General features: G+C 35.6%; 1 protein-coding gene across 6 annotated transcripts in view; it reads left to right on the top strand.

Annotated features, from left to right (window-relative positions):
* The window catches only part of PGR (progesterone receptor), a 94,633-nt gene that overhangs the window by 58,610 nt on the left and 11,764 nt on the right, over nucleotides 1-24,259 (top strand). For 2 of the 6 annotated variants that reach the window (XR_004033597.1, XR_004033598.1), the window contains 4 exons: nucleotides 3,170-3,475; nucleotides 14,199-14,343; nucleotides 15,760-15,838; nucleotides 23,551-23,708. Coding sequence is in view for 3 of the 6 variants with exons in the window: in XM_030828908.1 (XP_030684768.1) it covers nucleotides 3,170-3,475; nucleotides 14,199-14,343; nucleotides 15,708-15,838; nucleotides 23,551-23,708 (740 nt within the window). In the remaining 3 variants the exon portion in view is untranslated. Of the gene's footprint in view, nucleotides 1-3,169; nucleotides 3,476-14,198; nucleotides 14,344-15,707; nucleotides 15,839-23,550; nucleotides 23,709-24,259 lie in introns of all 6 variants that reach the window. The other 4 variants (XM_030828908.1, XM_030828911.1, XM_030828909.1 and 1 more) reach the window with 3 other exon arrangements.

The following is a 24,259-nucleotide window of genomic DNA, read 5'->3' on the forward strand; positions in this document are numbered from 1 at the left end:
GGCGGAGTACAGGGGTACCCATACTGTAGATTGGCCACAAAGAGAATATTCTCCAAATGGAGCTTCTTTCCCCCTAAGCCTCCCCCCAAATCATTACCTCTGCTTCTGATTCAATCCCTCAAAACCTCATCCATCAGCTTGAATGAGAGACAACTATTCAGCCACCATGTCCATCCGCTTTCTTATCCCCTCTTGCTCACCCCCAGCATCTGAGCCCAAATCTTCCCTCCTTCCAGCAAACAAAGCTCCCATGCGTATCATCTTCTGATGTCGACGCAGCGGGCAGGGGAGTAGGGGACCACTGACCCCACACACCTACCCTCTGCTTAGATTACCCAAAATACCAGGTGTCATTGTTTTTCCAGAGGTGCGAAAATACAAAGTCATTCGAAACTGTCACTGAATTCAGAGTACTTTTTGCCATTGTCTATTTTCTCAGTCAACAAATGCTAAGAGTACAATTATATGAAGTTCTACAGATTTATTTGTTGCTTGCATTACTTAGTAATGGTTCTTATGCATGAAAGTTAGGAATAACTTCTTTGAACAAATATCCTATATAAAAAAACAACAAAGTGGTTTTTAAAAATCACATTGCTGTTCACATTCCCTTTTTAGTACTCTCTTCTGATATTCTTTTTTAAGCTATGTTAGATCAATACAACTACGTTAATAACTTAGCAAATATCTATCAATCAGGAGTCCACTGTGTAGTTAGCAGTTTATAAAGCTTCAGATCTACACTGGTGAATGAAATGGACCTAGCCCCTATCCTTATGGGGCAGCAAGCCTGGTGGAGGTAGCTATGTTCTCTGAAGGAAACAAAAACAGTCATGCGTCATTTAAGAGTAGGAATACGTTTTGAGAAATGTGTCATGAAGTAGTCAGTTTCATCATTGAACATCATAGAGTGCATTTACACAAACTTAGATGGTATAGCCTACTACACACCTAGGCTGTATGGTGTAGCCCATTGCTCCTGGGCTACAAACCGATACAGCATGTTACTCTGTTGAATTTTGTAGGCAACTGTAATGCAATGGTAAGTATTTGTGTATTTAAACATATCTAAAGATAGAGACAGTACAGTAAAAAATACTATCTTATGAAAACACTGTTGTATATGTGGTCTGTCATTGACTGAAACAATATTATGTAGTGCAAACTGTATAGCAATAGATAATAAAGACAAGATATTCAGAGTGGGAGATGGAAAAGACAATAATGTATTCTTTCATTCATTTAGCAGACATGCATTGCCAAAAGACACTGGAAAAAATAAAGATGACAAACAGGTGGTGCCTTCGTTGAAGATTATAGTCAAGGAGAGGGAAACTTTAGCCCTCTCTTAACATTATCTTCCCTTGGACACAAACACACACACACAATTCCTGGCATATGCTATATACTCCATAACTGTTCCTTCCCTTCCCTTTGTGACTCATTCCTTCCCCTAGAAAGCTCATTTGATCTCTGCAAATAATTTTGAATCCCCTTTGTTTTTTAACCGTGGCAATTGTTTTGTTTTCCCATCTCCTACAAGTTCTAGCTCAACTCGTTGGGGCTTTTTTTTTTTTTTTTTTTGAGATGGAGTTTCTCCCTTGTCACCCAGGCTGGAGTACAATGACATGACCTTGACTCACTGCAAACTCTGCCTCCTGGGTTCAAGTGATTTTCCTGCCTTAGCCTCTGGAATAACTGGGATTACAGGTGCCCACCACCACACCCAGCTAATTTTTGTATTTTTAGTAGAGACGGGGTTTCACCATGTTGGCCAGGCTGGTCTCGAACTTCTGACCTCAGGTAATCTGCCCACCTCGGCCTCTCAAAGTGCTGGAATTACAGGCATGAGCCACCGTGCCTGGCCATTCCTTGGGGCTTTATAGAACAAGTATAATCCTTTTTCTTTATGACAATACCCTGAGTTCAGAAATCTCAGAGACAAATGTTTACAGAGACCAGGTAAATAAGTAGCTAGAGTGACAAGACTTAAGAAAAGAGACCATTGGCGTACCACCAGTTTGTGGAGGGAACTGGACAAACTGGAATACCCATGCCCCATCCAAAAGCAACCATTGCAACTAAACTTTAACAGATTGTTGCCATCTAAGTAATTCACAGATGGTCTCATAATTCTGGTCAGCATTGTCTGAGCCAAACAAAACATTCTATGGGCATGATCATATACTAGAGCCAGCAGATTGCAACCTCTGCTTAAATAATTGCAGGTATCAGCCTTCCCTTGGCTAAACAGCCACTTCATACTGATAAGTAGCCCTTGCCTGGCACAAAGCAGGTGGGGCTGAATCCAGCCTGATACCACATCACCAGAACTTTCTCTAATTCTCCTCAAGGCGTCTGTGAACTACCAGCAGCCCAAATAAGCATCCTTTTCTCCTTCAATCATTTCTCATAAAGTAGATCCTACTCATCTCACCATCCATCTTTTTTCCCCTAACATATCAGAATTCATCAAAGTAGAAACTCTAGAAATCATCCAGAAATACAACTGTGATCTGACCAGCACGGGTATAAACTTTCCCTTTCCTTAATTTAGAAAAAGAATTATTAATTTTGAGTCTTAGATGTCATAAAAATAGAGCTGGATTGATTTTAAGGGATCAATGAACCAACTGAAATCGTATAAAAAGATTTTGTGGGGCTGGCAAACAAATGCTTTTCTTTTAACGTATTCTTTTTTTTTTTAATGTATTCTTAAAAGAATAAAACCTCAAAGAAGATTTAACAACCACTATAGACTAAGTTTCAATTAATGTAGTCTGTAGCATTAGCTTTTGGAAGGCTGTTCTATCAGAATATGGACCAATACTGAGCTTAGTCTCTACTAAAACTCTGTCTTTTTATTCATATCGTCTCCTAAAAAGCTCCATAACCCCTGCAGAATACTGGTATAATTACCCACACCTCACCCACCCAGTGATTGTTGATGTAACTATTTAATCCAAGTCTGAGGCCTAATTTTTTTTAATCAAGAGTTACATGTTTTAATTTATTTTTGTAATTTTAATATCTAACCCTTTATTTCATTTTATTTGATTGATGCTAAAATGTATAATGCTATGATTCTAAGACTTAGGAAAAATAATACTATACTGGGATATGGAGTTTATATGTATTTACATGAACTTCTTTTTTTTCTTCTCTGTAGGTCGAAAATTTAAAAAGTTCAATAAAGTCAGAGTTGTGAGAGCACTAGATGCTGTTGCTCTCCCACAGCCAGTGGGCATTCCAAATGAAAGCCAAGTCCTAAGCCAGAGAATCACTTTTTCACCAGGTCAAGACATACAATTGATTCCACCACTGATCAACCTGTTAATGAGCATTGAACCAGATGTGATCTATGCAGGACATGACAATACAAAACCTGACACCTCCAGTTCTTTGCTGACAAGTCTTAATCAACTAGGCGAGAGGCAACTTCTTTCAGTAGTCAAGTGGTCTAAATCACTGCCAGGTAATAATAATTTTTATATACAGCATGTAATAAAAAATGTGCTATGTTGGTTGTATTAGTAGATTGTTAAATAAAACACTCTGTGCAGTAAATTAACTACAATATAAAACAGTATGTGATAGTATGTGTTTCAGCAGTTCAAAATATTTGTCTAGGACCCTAATATGTATTACAGAAATCTAAAAAATTAGAGAACACACTGAGTCTTATTGATGAGTCAGAAATTGCATAAATTAAACTTACTTATGCTAATAAGAAATAGCTTAGGTTTATGTGTTCAATCACAGATATTAGAGTAGCTCAGACACGATAAATTGACCATTTTTTATAAATGCCCCATTTATTCTAACCCTTAATTCAACCAACCTCATTTGGTTGAAAATAAAACTGAATGTATAAAGTCATATAACAAATCAAAGTAGTATTCAGAGTACAGTAAGATGTCAAAAGTAAATTAAGAAAACAAAATTCCTAAACATAAATTACTTTAAAAAATAATAGCACACAGAGAAAAGAATCTCTAGTCACTATTCCTCTAATTTATACACAAAGGGAGTATATCGCCCAGCAACAGAGAGAACTTGGATTATATCATCACAGAAGAATTTCAGTCACTTTACTTATCATCTATTTTTGCTCCCTCACCACAGCTCTGTAGGAGCCAAGTACTTGAAAGAATAACAAGGATGAAATTCTCATTTGGTTAAATCTTAGACTGCAGAGCCAGGAGAATACATGTATAGCAATTGTTTGTGAAGGCATTACTCCTGTAATTAGAAATAGAACTTTTTAAAAAACTACATTCTCTTCACATCAGTAATACCCTTATACTGCTATAGACCAAATTATTTTTCTAATATCTGATCAAGAATTAAACATTATGTCCTTTTAGTCCCCAAGTAAATTCAATGGCACTTTTAGAAAAAGAATTTCTTCCCAATTCTCCTTAATATAATTCTCAGTTATTATTCTACCTGAAAGGTTTGAAATACAATAGATGAATTGTTACTGAAAATTCAATTACATGAAACAGAAAGAAAAATAGATACCTGTTTGTTGCATCTTTCAAAAAATACATATTAAGAAAAGTTAATAGAATTCAGTATTCTAGTGGAGATAACGTAATTTTATAGAAAAATCAAAATGCCCAGATTCTTATTGGCTTCAGTCTCACCAAAAGGCCTTAAACAGATAATAATTTTTTGAACATTCTGAATGTTTAAGATTTATCACATACTGGTTATCAAACTTGACAGAGCTTTAATAAATAAAAACCCAATAGCATTGATGAACTTTTTCTGTTTAAAAATGAGTGTTTAAACATGTGTTTAATTTTTCTCCATTGTTCTATTATTTGGAAAATATGATTTCTTTGATTTTTGCTGATATAGTTTTTTATTCCTTTTGTTTGCAATTATGGAGGTTCTTTAACTGTTTAAAAAGATTCTAGCATCAGCTGGCAATGTTAGAAAATGACCAGTTATACTTGAAAAAATGACTTACTCACTTTGGATAAAAGCTAAGTGACCTTTTTAACTGGAAACAGTTATCTATCAGGATTTTTTGACCCCCACACAACCTCAAAAAGGAATGAGAGAAAACTCTTACATCGAATTTGGTGGCAACTTTTTTAATGCTGCAAAATGTAATTTTTGTGTAGTAAATCAGAATAATGGTAACACTAGTATTACCCATACTGTTTCCATTAATTGCAAACAGGGAAATATTGAGATTATCAAAGTGTCTTGTGACCTGTGGACTTTTAAAGCCATATTTTCATGGTCTGCATTTTGGGAATAGCACTACTGAATGAATTACGAAAATGGTCAGTGAACTAGACTGTGACTATTTGACCTCTGAGAAAGGACTTGGAGGGACACATGTATAGAAAGTACTTTAGTATCATTAGCTACTTAAAACTGATTTCAATTGACTTGAAATAAGCTTACAGTTTTTATTATTCACTCAATAAATGTCTATTAGGTACCTGCTGTGTGCAATATCTAATAATTAAACAGTGGTTTAGAAAGAAGAGCCACAAGGCTGGGCTCATGGTGTGAATGCATTTTGGTGCAGCACATCCTAGCATCTGGTCATCAGTTTTGCATGTAAAAGAAATTTATTTCATTCATTCACTCGTGTAATAAAACTAGTAAGTCTGTGGAAGACAGACTTTTGTTAAGTGAGCCTCACTAATAAGCCAGAATGTCAACTAACTTGCTTATTTACAGTGAGACACACACACACACACGCACACACACAATATAAATATACATAATACTTCTGTTGCTGGGAAAATATATTAACAGATCAGATCATTCTTTCACAATAGGAAACTGTATTTGGGAAGTCACATTAAGATCTGATGCAGAATGACCATCATAACAAAGGTGACAGCATTTATGAAGACACCTAGGCATACATTTGCAGGTGCCCTGAGAATTCGTATTGCCTGGTAGGGCTTTCTCATTTCTTCTTTGTCTATACTCTTCCATTATCTTGGATCTGTTATAATAATGGTAGTTTATATTTCTTCAAAAATATTTCAGATATATCCTTTTTCTTTTTTCTTTTCTTTTTTTCTTTTTTTTTTTTTTTTTTTTTTTTTTTTTTGAGACAGGGTCTCACTCTATTGCTCAGGCTGGACCGCAGTGGCACGATCTTGGCTCATTGCAGCCCGGACCTCTTGGGCTCAATTTATCCTACCACTGCAGCCTCCTGATTAGCTGGTAGCTAGGACTACAGGCATGCGCCACCTTGATTGGCTAATTTTTTTGTATTTTTAGTTGAAATTGGGTTTAACTGTTTTACCCAGGCTGGTCTTGAACTCCTGGGCTCAAGTGATCTCTCCACCTCAGCCTCCCAAAGTGCTGGAATTACAAACATGACCCACCGCGCCCCACCCCCTTTTTCTTTAATAGAGACTTGCAACATGCTCTAGCCTTATGTCAGCACATTTATAAACCATCTCTTAGGATACATTGCAAATGAATGATTTTACATTGGCTTTTATCTGTAGCCTTAGTGGGCAATATTTTCTTATTTGAAATATAGAGCAACACAATATTTGAATTTTTTTAATGAACAAGACATATTCCCTCTATTAAGGAATTCCCAATCCAATGGCAGAGAGAAGATACCCAAACAACTACAGTGTTGTGTGAAAGTGATGTAAGACAGATATAATGAAAGTGGGGGCAGAAGAACATTTTTGGCTTCAAGGACTAAAGAAGCCTTCAGAGACAAAACTGTCAGTTAAACTGCATCTTACAGGAGAAACAAGACTTTGATAAATCATGATAAGAGAAAGCATTCTAGATAGAAGGAACAGTATGGCTGAAATAAGAAAAGCATGACATAGGTTTGGTGAATAATGCATTAAACCAGCATATTAATGGTTCTCAACCTTTTCAAGTGTGGGGGTCCCTTAGTAACATCAAAAATTTTATACAGTCTCCCCATAGGGTAGTAATTAAAGCTTTTAGTAGCTATGGATTGAGAAAACACATTTGTACATACAGTCCCTCGGACACTGCTACAGTAAGTACTGGCCTTCAGGAGATTTAATCACCCAAATGGTAAGAAACCATTAAAAATAAATTTATTTTGAACTGAATAATGGAAAGTAAACTTAGAGGTATAAGTTATAGGCTGATCAAGGAGGGTCTTAAAAATTACTGTAGATGTTAGAATTTAAATTAAAAGTACTAATTCACAATTCAGTGTCACCTTTAAATTGTCCTCATCCTGTACATCAATACATTGCAGTGAAATTGAGGTGACAGGGGGTATGAGGGAAACATTTCCGTTGCACACATTTTTGTCTTGATATTTCAGTGAAAATCTTAACTTAGTGAAAACTCCATTTAGGTCAATGCTTTGAATTTTTATACCTTGCATTTTTTAGGACATACTTTATTTTTTTGTGTCATTTCACCAGACTACTTGCAATTATTAGTATCAGAATATTGGAACAGTATTTTGCCTCATTTTTCTGCTTTTGAAGCATGCCAAAACAACTTTTGAGTCAGTGACAGTCATTGCATCTTGACAGAGGATTTTTTCTCTTCCTTCCCGAATCAGAAGACTAAATTAAATTATTGCTCTCCAGAAAAAAATGATGAGAGAGAAATATGAGTAGTGTACTGAGAGTAAAGGCCTTAATAAATGTGTTGATAAAGACTAAAACATGGTTTTTCTCACACCCTATTCCACTGAAATTATGATTGCAAATGGCAACAAAAATTTTTACTTGTCAAATCAAATGAATATTTCCAGCCCTTAATGTGTTTCACCTACCTCTGGGACTATTGGCAAAGTAACTATTTCTTGCTAAAACTCTTGGCTTAAGTATTTGTCACTTCCCTTACAGGTAGATATGTTTCTCTCCCTATGTACATTTCCCAACTCCTGTGTGGATTTGTTCCTCCACCCACACTATAAATTTGTTTGTGTTCTGCGTTCTATCTTTTCCAGTCATTTCTCACTCTACACAGTCTGCATAAGCTCATTCATAGTCTTGTCTTCAACTACCACTATATTGCGATGACTCCTAAATACATAGTATTAGCCAGACCCTCTGCAAAACTAGTGAACTTTCAACTGCTTATTACACAGCTCCACCCAGATGACTTCTAAGTCAGCATGACCCCATAAACCTAAGGCCTTTTCCAGTATCTTGAAATGGCACCTCAGTCAGAATTTTTGGTATCATCCTTGGCTCACTTTCTCCTTCACCTCTTATCCAATAAATTGTCAAATTCTATCAACTCCACTTATTACATACATGATTCATTATACATGCTACTTCTGTTGCTACTTCCCTGACTTAGTTTGGTGCTTGTCTTTTTTTACTTGGATTCATGTTGCAGCCTCCTGACTGATTCTATTACCATCAATTTCACATGGTGCCCAAATGATCCTCTATTCTACCCCCAGAATCATTTTTCTAAAACAATTATAATCAATCATATTTTCCATTTCTTTTTCCAAATAGCATCCAAACTCCATAGCCTCAATATCCAAGGGCTTTCTGTGATCTGGCTCCTGAATTTGCAGTGTTCTCTCTCATCATTCCTCTTCACACGACTCCAAGATCTCATTCCCTAAATGCTGTTTGCTCAGATTCTAGCCTCCTTCTCTTGCCCATATTATTTTTCCTACCTGGCAGCCCATCTCTTTTCCCACATCTTCGTTTGACTGACCCGTAACTATCTTTCAGGATTCGCATTACTTGTCACTTGCTCTGGGAAGATTTCTCTGAGCCTTCCTAGACTGGGTGAGGAAACCCTGTACTCTCCCTTGTCTCTTTTGTGCTTGTCAACCATAACACTATGACTCTGAGTTACAATTGTGTTCTACTTTTCTATCTGTCTCACAAGCCTATAGTGTTAAAGGCAGAAACAGCATCTTTCTAATGTTGATCCTAATTGCAAGTATAATGCTTCCTCCCAAAAAGTTGCTTAAAGAATATTTATAGAAATTTAAATTACGGAATCGATATGCAAAGAACTATACTACCTTAGATTGTTAGACATTAAGTTCTTATTCAGAATAAATCATCAAACATACATTGGTGATTATACTTATCATATTGAAGCTTCTTTGTGCTTCTCAACATTGATACTGGTGTATGAAAGTTGATGCTTTGTGTCAGAAGGTGCTGAGATATTTAATGCTCTGCCATTGTTGTAGATTATCTGTTTCAATTACCTGACATGTTTTACAGAACCAAACCTACATATTTTATCAAAACTCAGGGAGTAAGATTGGGAAACTTAGTAGGTCACACAGGCCACCTTTTTTTTTTTTTTTTTCTTGAGATAGACTCTCACTCTGTCACCCAGGCTGGAGTGCAGTGGCACGATTATAGCTCACCACAGCTTAGAACTCCTGGGCTCAAGCCATCCTCCTGCTTCAGCCTCCCCAGTAACTTCAGCCTCCCCAGCACTACAGGTGTGCACCACCACACCTGAACAAGCTTTTTAAATTGGTTTGTAGAGACTGGGTCTTGGCTGGTCTCAAACTCCTGGCCTCAAGTGACTCTCCTGCCTCACCTCCCAAAGCACTGGGACTATGGGCATGAGCCACCACACCCAGCCCCAGGCCATCTCTTCACTATACACTTTCTGTTAATTTTTTAAGCTAAAATTGGACAGTTGTAACAGGGCTTTTGTCAGAAATTATCAGGTCAAGTCACTTAAAAGGAAAAGAGTGTTTTTTTTTTTCTTTTTAACATTTGTTAAACACAATTAGTGATAATCCATCACTTCTCTATGTGAAGGTTTTTCATTTTGGTCATCTCAAATGTACTAAGTTTACCTGATCATTATCATCATTGGGAATTTGATCTCAGTGTTCCCATTTTTGTTTCAGCATAAAGTAATGAATGATATTACCGTTAATAAGGAAAAAAATAGCATTTCTGTACTAGGCATGTTCAAGTCCATTTAACACTGTACATTTATCACACATAAGCACTGTAAAAGGTGGAGTAAATAAAGGTTATTTTCTGAGTTCTATTCCATTCTGTCAAACAGAAGTATAGTTTCTGCTATAAATATTGGTAATTTTATAAATTTAAAGTTATTGTAATAAGATTTGCCTTTAATGTTGTAATAAAATAAAAGCCTGAATTTCTAGTCCCAGAATGCAAAAACAAAGAAAAAAGCAAAAAGACAAAAACAAAAACTAAGAGTAGGATAAAGTGAATGTAAACATGTAAAAATGTAGACAGGATCTGTTTTTGGATAAAGAACAATTTAATTGTTATATAATTTTGTAAAATGTTTAAATGTTTAAAACTACTCAAAGGTTCACATCAAACAAATGCCTGAAGTGAAAAATTACAGCATAGTTAAGTCAAATATTTAAATATTATAAAATACTTTTTTTAGAAAGTTATAAAGTTCACCAAGAAAGATATAGAGAATAATAAATGTATTTGTGGAGATTATTGTGAACACTTGGTTAATGTTTTAATACATCTGATTAATGAAAAATAACTTTCTATGAGCCTTTTGTTTGTTTGTTGTTTTTTTTGAGATGGAGTCTCACTCTGTCACCAGGCTGGAGTGCAGTTGCATGATCTCGGCTCACTGCAACCTCAGCCTCCCAGGTTGAAACCATTCTCCTGCCTCAGCCTCCCAAGTAGCTGAGACTACAGGCATACACCACCACGCCTAGCTAATTTTTGTATTTTTAGTAGAGCAGGGTTTTACCATGTTGGCCAGGATGGTCTCGATCTCTTGACCTCATTCATGATCCACCCACCTCGGCCTCCCAAAGTGCTGGGATTACAGGCATGAGCCACTGCACCCAGCCCATTTTTTGTATTATATGATATATATAATTTGTTATATATAACAACATACATAAAATATATATTCTGGAAAATATGTATTCCAGAACAAACACATAATTTATCTTTAAAATTTTTTCACCATTATTAATATTTATACTTCAGTTCTATCTTATAGGCTCTATAATATATCAAATGCCTCCTAACATTTTTTTTTATGCCATTGTGTTTTAGTATTAGAGACTTCCCATTAGACTGACTGGTGGATTTCATACTAGTATTACTCCAATGAGCAATTCTGTTGCATTGATAGACTAATGAATATCTCCATAGTGTTCTACAATGTGCATAATTGTCCCATTTGTCTCATAGCAACTCACTGAGTTAGTTATCATTGTCAATTGTGATTTTTACTTATGAAGAAATTTAGATTCAATGATAATAAGTAATGTTTCCAAAGTGGCTGTTAGTAAGTGGTAGAGCCAGGACTGGAACTTGGGTCTTCCATCCTGAATTCCTTCCAACTTGTTGAGACAGATCAGCAATAGGGAGGTTTATATGTGCCTCACTTTAGAAAGGCTTCCTTTTCAAAAATTAAAACGATTCGTTGATCTCTTGTCAAATGATTCTAAATGTTATCACAAAATTACCCATTTTTGTAGTCTCTTAAATATTTGACTTACAAGCAGCACTTATGTATTAGATTTATTGTGTTGAGCTTTATAATTTTCTTAAAAAGTTATTATGTAGGACCTATACTTGAAGACACATTCAAGTCATATGCAAATAAAAAAATGATAAAACTTGCATGCCAAAAATTTTTTTGGCTGGTTATTTAGAGAGTCTTCCTGCACCTGAGTAAACCAGGATTCTTGGATGCCAGCAATAAAAATCAACTATGTTAAGTATAAAACACACAAGCAACAACAAAAAACCCTGACTTTTAAAAGCAAAAGAAAAAAAAAATAATTTACTGAGAGGACACCAGGGGTTCACTGAATAGAAGCTAGAGGACAAGCTTAGAATATGGGCAGAAGCCAAGGCACATCTGAAGGGCTAAAAAGCAAGCATCACAAATCCTCCCATTGGTTCTCATTATCTGGACACCACCACCATCAAGAATAAATAGTCATATCTTTGTCTTTGCTTTAGTATTTTCTGATTCAAATTCCTGTTAGTATATGTTCCATGGGCCAAACCTATGCACCAAGTCCAGAGAAGGAGAAGCTTTACCCAGCTTTCTCAGTGGGAAAGTAGGAAGGTAAGGCATTTGCTCTCACAAAACTACAACCAATGGGGAACTCTGTCCACACAGAGAAAGGAAGGAGGGGAGGAAGGAAGGAGAGAAGGAAAGAAGGAAAGGAGGAAGGTATTAGGGAGCAGCGAGGGAGGAGGAGAGAAAAGAGGAAAGGAAGGAAGGGGGAGAGGGAAGAAAGAAAGGAGGGAGGGAGGGAGGGAGTGAGGGAAGAAAGGAGGGAGAAGGGGAGGGAGGAAAGGTGGGAAGGAGAAAAGAAGGTTAGACACTGAAGAGCATCCCTTCTCAGTAAAAGGTAAATGCTCACTATGGCATCTCTAATTATGAATATGCATTTGAGTTTTTGGTCTTTTTGAGGCTAAGGAGTTCTAAGAAGAGAATAGCAATTTTTCTACTATTCACGTGAAGATGGAATGATCTGAAGTGTATGAAGAGAAGAGCCTTCTTTTTTGCTACCTACCTTGACATAATTAACATTGTCAGGAAATGACTTTCCTTTGCTCTTGATAGCTAATGAATTAAATTTTGCTTTGGTCTTACTTTTGAAACAGTTTATTTGTAAGAACATCAGTGGATTTTTAGAGAAAACAGATGTTTTTAAAATAGCTTTATAGAAAGTGGTTGATGTTCTCAGCAGAACATTGTCTCTATACTAGACATATACATATCTCTTTAATTTTAAAAATTCTCCATTTTCAATGTTTCAGTTATACTCAGATACATATAACTTTCAAATTTATATTAATATTTTTAGCCCAGATATCTCCCCATACTTCTAATTCATATGTGCAGCTGATATCAGGATGTTGACCCCTGAATCCTATCCAAAACTGTTTTCTCCCTAGCAAGTTGCTTCTCCTTTATTTTATCTCAGCAATGCTGTTATCATCTACCATTCAAGAAAAATAATGAAAGATGTATGTGATTCCTTCTTCTTCCCATCTACCTGCAATCAGTTGACAAATGTCCTTTATTTTTCCCTTTAAATATTTTTCTGATGCACTCTCTCCTCTTAATTCCAATGTGTTGATTTGACTTACTTCAGTCTTTTATCATCTCTCACCTGGGCTTTGACAGTATCTCCCAACTGTCCTCCCTACCTCCAGACTTCCCTTGAATCCACCTACCACATAGCTAAAAATGATCTATCTACAATGCAAGGCTATGTCACTCCCATTGCTCCTTAATAGACATGCAAGATCTTGGATGATCTGACCCAGCCTACGTCTCCAAACACATCTTTGCTTCTCCCACCTTTATGTTACTCATTGTTGAGCTAGTGATCTTCCCTTGAGAATTGGGAAGACATGGAGAGACTTGTGATGATTAAGTCAAGATTCATTTGCCCTTTCCCTGCCATCCTTCTGCCACCAACACCATGGAACAGCCTAAAAGAGGATGAAAGACCAGAGCATTCATACCACACCCCCCAATACACACACACACAGATTCTAAATCTCTTAAGCCACACAGAAGTTTAAAACAAGACTAGATTAAGTTTCAGAGAACGAAAGTGACCTGAAGACTGGAATCTACCCAACATAGTTAAGGGTTGTTAAAAGATAATTAGATATAACACAACTGAAAGCAGTGGTTTTACAAAGTAAGACCAGTTTATGGTCTTACTTTGTAAGTTTATGTTTAAATCCCAAAGAACTGAGATTTAACAAACTGATTATATTCCATTCAGGCATTACCTCTCTTTTCTTTCTAGAAAGTTTTTCCTGACCTCCCTCCCGATTGACTGATGCACTCCCTTTTAACCTTCTCTACCCCAGCACTCATGTGCTTGTTTCTCCTGTTGAGCTGTGAACTTCTTTTGAGGCTAGGATTGAGTCTTACTCATCTTCATTTTTATACAGTGCCTGGCACACGAATGGTTCTCATTAAATGGGTGTTGCATGAATGAGTGATGGATGATGGATTCAGTTAGCAAAATCCCAGAAATGCTAAATCACAGTGACTAATTTCAAGTGACTTCCAAAGTTGCTGATATTTTAGGCTGTATTATTTATTAATGTTTTCTGATTTTCAGTGTAAAATATTTTGAGAAAGAAAACATTATATTACCCTACGTACACCTATTTTCAGATTTATATGTGTTTTCAACATTTTTGACATAATTCAGTCATTTTTATGGTCACTGTATTTTTATTTTCATTTTATAGGTTTTCGAAACTTACATATTGATGACCAGATAACTCTCATTCAGTATTCTTGGATGAGCCTAATGGTGTTTGGTCTAGGATGGAGATCCTACAAACACGTCAGTGGGCAGATGCTGTATTTTGCACCTGATCTAATACTAAATGAGTAAGTAGTAACTTTGGTTGTTTTTGTTATTATAAGTGTACATGTAGGATAATTTTGAAAGTTATATTTCAATAGATGATCACATATTTAGTGTTCTTGATATGATATTAATGTCATTTTATGGTAATTTGATATTTGGAGCTTTTTCCTCATTTCAAAATATATTATAGTTGTATCAAATCCAATTTTCTTACACATCAAGAATGTATCAAGAAATATATTTAAAGATAAACTTAAATGTTTCATTTATCAATTTAAAATTTCATAGCTTGGTACTAATGACAATAATAAAAATGAGAAATATTTTTGTTACTGACTTACATTCAAAAACTAAAAACATCTTTCTTCATACATGACAAATTAAGCTGGTAATTTATTTAAAAAATTGAAAGATAGATATTTCAATTTGCTTTATATTTAAATAATTTTAATTAATTTCTACATATAACCTTTAACTGAATAAGAATCTTTTCATGGTAATATATTGTTCTAATGGTGAATGCTGACTTAGAAGTATATAACTCAACTTGTATAAGTCTTTACAGTTTTTAGATAATTTTCATGTTTCATTGCATTTTATCCAGCAATTCCTTGAGATAAGTAAGGAATCAGCATTCTTCATTGTACAGTTTAGAAAACTGATTCTCAGGAGAATTATATAATCTGCCAAATAATTTGAATGACAGTGAGATTCCTTATCTCTTTTGAGTCAAAATCTAGTTTTCTTTTCATTATTCTTGTTAGCTTCATTTGACTAATGTGGACATTATAAAACAACACAAGGTTGGGAAAATGCCTTAATTAAATTTTCTCAGCCTTTAGCACTTGTGTTTAACTTTGTCGATTAATTAATGCTTGCCAGTGTCCTCTTTTACTCTTTTCTGTATCATTGTATATTTCCCTAGGAAAGTTCTAAATATGGTAAGCTCTGTGAACTGACTTCTCCTATTTAATTGCACACAAAATTATGTAATTTTTCATAGAAAATAAATTGTAAGTAAATAAAACATTTCTGAGCATTTTTCAGCTCCACATTCTCAACTCCTACACCCTTGCTGTTTTCTTGGTTTAGGTATTTAAAGTGTGATAATAAAAGTGAGAAACAATGTTAATCTTAGTCACTGTGTATTTAATATAATTTTCTAGTTTTAAGATTTCTTAACCTCAAAAATGCAGTATTGTGAAAAGTTTAGAAGATGTTTAAAATTCCAAATATTGGGTTTGTTTATTAAAAGCAATAGTCATATTCAATAATATATAAGGTAATTACCAAAATCATATTCCCTGATAAATTACCTAAACTGGCTGAGACACTATTTTTTTTTCCTGTTGCTTTTTCTTTTGTGTATTGTATGTGATGCAAGACAGCGGATGAAAGAATCATCATTCTATTCATTATGCCTTACCATGTGGCAGATCCCACAGGAGTTTGTCAAGCTTCAAGTTAGCCAAGAAGAATTCCTCTGTATGAAAGTATTGTTACTTCTTAATACAAGTGAGTTCAAGTAACTTAATGCAAGATATCTAGTTTCTTAAGACATTAGAAAAGTTTCAAACAATATGATTATATAGTTATATATAAGGTAGACATCTTGGATTATAACTATAAAAAAGAAATACCCAATATATTGTTATAGACATTAATAAAATCACTCGATTTTTTCATCTTTTACCTACCATGTAATACTAAAATAGCCTCATCAATTTCTTTTTATTTTAGATAAAATGATTTAATTACGCTTTCATATTCACCTAATTCAGTAATATAAACTACAGTCATGTGCCACATAATAACATTTTGGTCAACAACAGACCACATATACAATGTTTCCCTAAGATTATAATGGAGCTAAAAAATTATCATCACCTAGTCCTGTTGTAGCCACCATAACATCATAGCACAATGCACTAATCACATGTTCGTGGTGATACTGATGTAAACAAACCTACAGTGCTGCCAGTCATACAAAGTATAGCACATACAATTATGTACAGTACATAGTACTTGGTAATGATAATAAACAACTCTTACTGGTTTATGTATTTACTATACTTTTCTATTTAGAGTCACTACTTCTACTTTTTTTTAAGTTAACTGCAAAACAGCCTCAGGCAGGTCTGTCAGAAGGGATTCCGGAAAAGGACATACGTCACCCTAGGAGATGACAGCTCCATGTCTGTTACTGCCCCTGAAGACCTTCCAGTGAGATAAGATGTGGGGGTGGATGACAGTGATATTGATGATTCTGACTCTGTGTAGGCCTAGGCTAATGGGTATTTTGGGTATTCGTTTTTAACAAAAAAGTTTAAGCAAAAAAGAAAATATTTAAAAATAGATAAAGCTTATAGAATAAAGACACAGAGAAAGAACGCTAGGCATGGTGGCATGTGCCTGTAGTCCCCACTACTTGGGAGGCTGAGGTGAGAGGATCACTTGAGCCCAGAAGTTTAAGTCCAGCCTAAGCAACATGTGAGAACTTGTCTCTAAAAAAAGAAAGAAAGAAAGAGAACTGTACCATGTATTTTTGTTTTTAACTAAATGTTATTAGAAAAGAGTCAAAAAGTTAAAAAACTAGAGTTTATAAAGTAAAAAAAGTTACAGTGAAGCTAATTTATTATAAAAGAAATAAAAATATTTTCATAAATGTAGTGTAGCCTAAGTGTACAGTGTTTATAAAGGCTATTGTAGTGTATAGTAATGTCCTAGGCCTTCACATTCTCTCACCACTCACTCACTGACTCATGCAGAGCAACTTCCAGTCCTGCAAGCTCTATTCATGTGAAGTCCCCTATGCAAGTGTTCCATTTATATCTTTTATATTAGATTTTTACTATGCCTTTTCTGTGTTTAGATACACAAACACTTACCATTGTGTTACAGCTGCCTAAAGTATTCAATAGTCACATGCTGTACAGGTTCCTAGCCTAGGTATAAGGCCTGGGTGTATAGTAGTCTATACTATCTAGGTTTGTGTGAGTACACTCTGTGACAATCACAATGATGAAATCGCATAAGGACACATTTCTCAGAATATATCCCTATCATTAAGTGATACACGACTGCAATTAATATTGGGTAAGCACAAACCATACTCTCCTCTACCACCACTCTCACCCCATCCCCAAAGTATTTACTATATAAAATATATAATTTTGTTTAGAATTATTTTTATCAAGATAAATTGTTAAAACATGTAACTATAAAGATTAGCATCTTAATGTAATAGTGGTTTCTTTATCACAGACACAGTCCCGTGAGTTAGCAAGAAACACCCAGGCTCCTTCTCGCCAGTGTCTCCACCCTTTCCTAGTGGCTTGCAAACCTCTGTTGGACATGACTAGAAATGAGCACTGAGTGAGAGAGATTTTGAAGGCTAGATCTGAAACTATCATACATTACTTTCACCCACCTTCCAAGGCACTTAAGCTGCAGGAAAGGCTGGGAAATACAGCCTAGCTATAGTCCCAGAAGAAAGAGGAAATTATGTTTTATAAAGCATTGCATTGATCACCAGAAGGACAGGCAAATATCCGTTCCACTTTTTCTTATATCCAAGGAACATACTTACCTCTGCCTCAGTGGATCCCCAAGGGTCTGGGTGGGAAAAGTTTAAAAAAAAAAAAAAGAAAAAGCCGCAGCTTTGACCCTTGCATAGGCAGGATCAGCCCTCAAATGTACAAACCGATGCTTCCTTGATTCATTGTGATTTGTATGAGAACCACAGGGAGCTAAGACCTCAGGCCGAGGGTGAGCCTATGGTCTTTCTCGGCAACATCTTTACAGGGACTTCCTTCTAAGGGCCCAAAACTCAAATGGCTAGGGGGTGCAGATCAGGAGGGAAGGGCAGGAGAGCTAAACCCTGAAATGGAAGGCTTCCTCATGGAATCTATGCAAAGACAGGGATCAATACATAACCCTCTTGGGAACCCTATTTGGACAAGGAATTTCAAGCCTAATTTGGTGACAGAGCATCGACTGAACAAAGGATATTCACGTGGAACCAGCCCAGAGAGTCAACTGGAATACATTTAATAATACAGTAATTAACTCCTGCCCTTCTTTGCATGAAGGAATGAATCCTATAGCACTTATGTCACAGATAGTCCTAGATCTTCCAAATTGGCTTATATCCTTAGCATAATTCTCTATTTATGGATAGGCAACATTATGCTGGGGAATTAAACAACAATGGAATTAATCAACAGGGAGGCTCTGCTCATTGTTGTCACTTAGAAACTTAGGCAATCACTAGAGCAGTGGTAAGAAAAGGAAGTGAGATTCATACAACTTCCACTCACATACCATAGAGAGTAAGATTTTTAGCCACTTGCCACTTCACAAAAAGGAAGGAAAAGAAACTATTTAATGAATAGTACTTACGCTTTCCAAAATTCTAATCAAGATTCTAATGAGATTTGGGGAGAAGAGGGTGAACTTGACAAACCTATTGAAAATCCATCTTTAAAACTAGAAGAATAAATAGATAAGCATTACAAAAATATGCAGGGAGTTAGAAAGCTGCTATAATTAATACAGCATGGGAGGAGATATACTGAACTTTTGGGCAAATCAGACAAGTATATATTAGAACATAAATAGTATAGTGGAAACCACAAATCAATGAGTCTGAAACAAATAAATGTTAAGAAAAATAGTTTTATATTTGGAAAAAAACTGTTTGGATATGTAGCTTAAATTATATCCTTGAATAACAGATAATTGAGTTAAATGTGAACACTCAAATAATTAAAAAACAAACTAGAAGAAATAGAAATCATCTTCAATCTCAAACACCTTTATAAAATAAATGCAAGGAGAAGATTGGCAAAGTAAAACTTTGATGATTTGGTAGTTATGAACTTAAACCTCTCATTTGATTAAAAATGAAAATATAAACCTCCAGGAATAGACAGTAGGTTGAACAAACATTTTTACATTGTTCTCTCCAAAATTACACTAAAGGCCAGATGTAGTAGGTCACATTTCTAATCACACTTTGGGAGGCCAAGCCGGGCGGATGGCTTGAGCCCAGGAGTTTGAGACCAGCCTAGGCAACTTGCAAAACCCTCTCTCTAAAAAAAAAATACAAAAAATTAGCCAGGCATAGTGGCAAGTGCCTGTAGTCCCAGGCAGCTGGGAGGATCCTGGGAGAATCACCTCAACCCAGGAAGTTGAGGCTGCAGTGAGCAATGATTGTGCCACTGTACTCCTGCCTGGGTGATTGAGTGAGGCCCTGTCTCAAAAAAACAAAAAAAAATACACTAAAATCTTAGTAAAGGGATTTACTATGAAAAAATTAAGAAAAAATAATTTTACATTCATGTTTACAGCTGAGGGAAATATAGGGATTGGTTGGTAACCTTAAAGAGAGTTGTGAAGGTTTGAAATGACTGCTATTTGAAGTAGCTCCAGAAAATTAGTACAGCCTCTATGGAAAACCATATGGAGATTTCTCAAAAAACTATAAATATAACTACCATTCTATCTAGCAATCCCACCACTGGATATCTACCCAAAGGAAAAGAAATCATTATATCAAAAAGACACCTGCACTCTTGTTTATTACAGCACTATTCACGATAGCAAAGATAGGGAATCAATCCAAATGTGTATCAACAGATGATATGATAAAGAAAATGTGATGTATTCACACACACACACACACACAATGGAATAGTATTCAGCCATCAAAAAGAATGAAAGTGTGTCTTTTGCAGCAACATGGATGGAACAGGAAGTCATTATCTTACTGAAACAATTCAGAGACAAAGTCAGATACCACATGTTCTCGCTTATAAATGGGAGCTAAATAATGCATGTACATGGGCATAGAGTGTAGAATAATTGACAGTGGTGCCTTAGAAGGCTGGAAAGGTAGGAGGGGGGTGAGACATTACCTAATGGATACAATGTGCATTATTGGGTGATGGTTATACCAAAAGCACAGATTTCACCACTGTGCAATATATTCATGTAACAAAACTGCACAGATATTCCTTAAATTTATACAAATTAAAAAAAAAAGAGGTTCTAGATATACATATAGATGTACCTACTGGAGTTAAGTTTTCAATTGACAAAAATTTGCATAGATATACTGAATTGCCAAAATTACTCTTCAGAGTCTCCTTTATATATAAGATCTTGAAAACTCAAAACCAAAGAATTAACTTATTTGTTTTTCATAAGTTTGTATATCTGGCCTTCTTTTCTAGGGGAAATGGAAACCAAGTTTCGATCTGGCTGCAGGGGATAAATATAGGCTTAAAAAATAGTAATTTTCCTCCCTGTTCCCTGAGATACAACAATATTGGAATTAGGCCAAGGCTGGGCATGGTGGCTCACGCCCGTAATCCCAGCACTTTGGGAAGCTGAGGTGGGCTAATCACTTGAGGTGAAGAGTTCAAGACCAGCCTCGCCAACATAGTGAAACCCCGTCTCTACCAAAAAGACAAAAATTAGTCGGACATGATGGCACACACTTGTAATCCCAGCTACTCAGGAGGCTGAGGCGGGAGAATTGCTTGAACCTGGGAGGCGGAGGTTGCAGTGACCTGAGATTGTGCCACTGAACTCCAGCCTGGGCGACAGAGCAAGAACCTGTCTCAAAAAAAAAAAAAAAAAAAAAGCAATTAGGCCAACTAACAATCTTAGAATGGCCTCTCAGTGTTCCAGTAAAAGAAAGAGTTGCAAGTCTGAGGTAGAAATGATTAAGCTTAATTAGGAAGGCATGTCTAAAGTTGATATAGGTTGAAAACTAGGTCTCCTGAGCCAAGCAACTGCCAAGTTTCAAATACAAAGGAAGAGTTCTTGAAGGACTTTAAAAGTGCTATTCTGGTGAACACATGAATGATAAGCAAAACAGCCTTATTGCTGATATGGAGAAAGTTTTAGTGGTCTGAATAGAAGATCAAACCAGCCACAGTATTCCCTTAAGTCTAAGCTTCATCCAGAGGAAGGCCCTGATTCTCCTCAATACTAGGAAGGCTAAGAGGTGTAAGGAAGGAGCAGAAAAAAGTTTGAAGCTAGCAGAAGTTGGTTCATGAGATTTAAGAAGCCATTTCCATAACATAAAGTATAAGATGAAGCAGCAAGTGCTGATGTAGAAGCTGCAGCAAGTTACCCAGAAAATCTAGGTATGATTTTCGCTACTTATGAAAGTAGCTGTGCTAAAAAACAGGTTTTCAGGGTAGATAAAACATCTTTCCTTTGGAAGAAGATGTCATCTAGGACTTTCATAGCTACAGAGAAGAAGTCAATGTCTGTCTTCAAAGCTTCAAAGAACAGGTTGACTTTCTTGTTAGGGGCTAATGAAGCTGGTGACTTGAAGCTGAAGCTGGTGACTTGAAGCTGAAGCTAATGCTCATTTATCATTCTGAAGATCCTAAGGCCTTTAAGAATTATGCTCAGTCTATTCTGCCTGTGCTTTATGAATGGAACAACAAAGCCTGGATGATAGCACATCTGTTTACGGCATGGTTTACTGAATATTTTGACCCACTATTGAGACTTATTGCTAAGAATACTACTTTCAAATATTATTGCTCATTGACAATGCACCTAGTCAGCCAAGAGCTCTTATGGAGATATACAAGGAGATTAATGTTTTCATTTCTGCTAACACAACATTCATTCTGTAGTTCGTAGATCAAAGGGTAATTTTCCACTTTCATGTCTTATTATTTAAGAAATATATTTTGTAAAGCTGTAGCTGCCATAGATAGTGTTTCCTCTGATGGATCTGGGTACATTGAAAACCTTCTAGAAAGGATTCACCATTCTAGATGCCATTAAGAACATTCATGATTCATGGGAGAAGGTGAAAATAGCAAAATTAACAAGAGTTTGGAAGAAGTTTATTTCATCCCTCTTGGATGACTTTGAGGGAGTTCAAAACTTCAGAGAAGGAAATAACTACCGATGTGTGAAAAGAGCAAGAGAACTAAAATTAGAAGTAGAGCCTGAAGACATGACTGAATTGAAGCAGTTTCATGATAAAACTTGAAAGATGAGGAGTTATTTCTTATGGATGAGCAAAGAAAGTGGTTTCTTGAGTTGGAATCTACTTCTAGTGAAGATACTATGAAGATTATTGAAATGACAACAAATGATTTCGAAGATTACATAAACTTAGTTGATAATGCAGCAGCAGGACTTAAGAGGATTGACTCCAATTATGAAAGATGTTCTACTGTGGGTAAAATGCCATCAAACTGCTAGCATTGCATGCTACAGAAAAATTATTCACAAAAGGTCAACTGATGCAGCAAACTTCATTGTTGCCTTATCTTGAGAAACTGTCATAGCCACCCCAACCTTCAGCAACCACTACCCTGGCCAATCAGCAGCCATCAACATTTAGACAAGACCCTCCACCAGCAAAAAGATTTTGACTCATGGAAGACTCAGATGATTGTTACCATTTTCTAGCAATAAAGTATTTTTCAGTTAAGGTATGTTCACTTTTTAAATAATGCTGTTGCACACTGAATACATTCTAGTGTAGTGTAAATATAACTTCTACGTGGACTGGGAAACCAAAAAATGCATGTGATTCACTTTGTTGCAATATTTCCTTTATTGCAGTGGTCTGGAACCAAACCGGCTATATCTCCAAGATATGCCTGTGTAACAAAGTGGCTGGATATAAGATAAATATTTAAATATTAATACCTTTCTCCCATATCAGCAGGAAGGCATTAGAAAACTTAATGAAGCAATTTTTAAAATTACAACAGAAAGATAAATCATCTAAGAATAATCTTAATGATGAATACTTGAGATTTATATAAAGAAGACAAAAGTTTACTAAGAGATCCAAGTATTCATTAAAAAGAAGGGAAAAATAGATCCAGATTACATTCAACTGTAAACTAAGTCAAACCATGTATTTAAGAAGCATGTAGAATAAGGCCAGGTGCTCTTTTGAGCAAATGCTAAGTTAATTGCACAATCCATTGATACAGGTCTAAAACAGGTCAGCTGAAGTGTTCTTTAATATACCTATTACTTCTTATATTCTTCCAGTGAACTAGAAGTTTGTATGTCCTGATGCTATCAATAACACTATCTCTTTCCTATATAAGATGTTTTTTTTCTAGAGTCATGTATCAGAAGAAATCATTATATAGCTCAGAAATATATGTTATAAATTGTTAATGTCATCTTTTTATACACAACTGCCACTTTTAATTGTCTTCTTACAGTTCCTTTAGAAGGGCTACGAAGTCAAACCCAGTTTGAGGAGATGAGGGCAAGCTACATTAGAGAGCTCATCAAGGCAATTGGTTTGAGGCAAAAAGGAGTTGTGTCGAGCTCACAGCGTTTCTATCAACTTACAAAACTTCTTGATAACTTGCATGATGTAAGTATTCGGTTGATTCCAGAATATCAACGATTATTCTCTGAATTTCTGTAACTTTTTAAATGTTACATGTAAATTTTACTTTATATGATTTTCTCAGATTAATACTTGTATTTTAAAAGTGTTTGGATCACGCTGCTCAGACTTTATATTGTGTTTTTTTCTTTCATTTTCAATGTAGACCACCCAAATATTCTTTTACAAGTATTTGTATAATGTGAGGGTAATTTAATAGCTGATAGAAATTATGGTACATTTCCTGAATATGTTCTAAAATATTTGTGCCTAAAATTATAAAAGATTTTATATATACAGTAAAAACAAAGGTATGTATGTGGAAAATAAGACGCGTGCCATTTTCAATGGAATTATAAATAACATTGCTGATGGATGGGCAATCAGGCAATATATAGCAAAAGTTAAAATATGCATGCTTTTCAAGTTTCTATTTTTTAGGATTTATCTTAAAGAAATAATTAGACAAATGTAATATACATGCAAGGATGTTCACCATAGCAGAGGGGAAAAAAAGAAAAACAAACAAGAAATGC

This window comes from Nomascus leucogenys, chromosome 15 (assembly GCF_006542625.1).
Source record: "Nomascus leucogenys isolate Asia chromosome 15, Asia_NLE_v1, whole genome shotgun sequence".
Lineage (NCBI taxonomy): Eukaryota > Metazoa > Chordata > Mammalia > Primates > Hylobatidae > Nomascus > Nomascus leucogenys.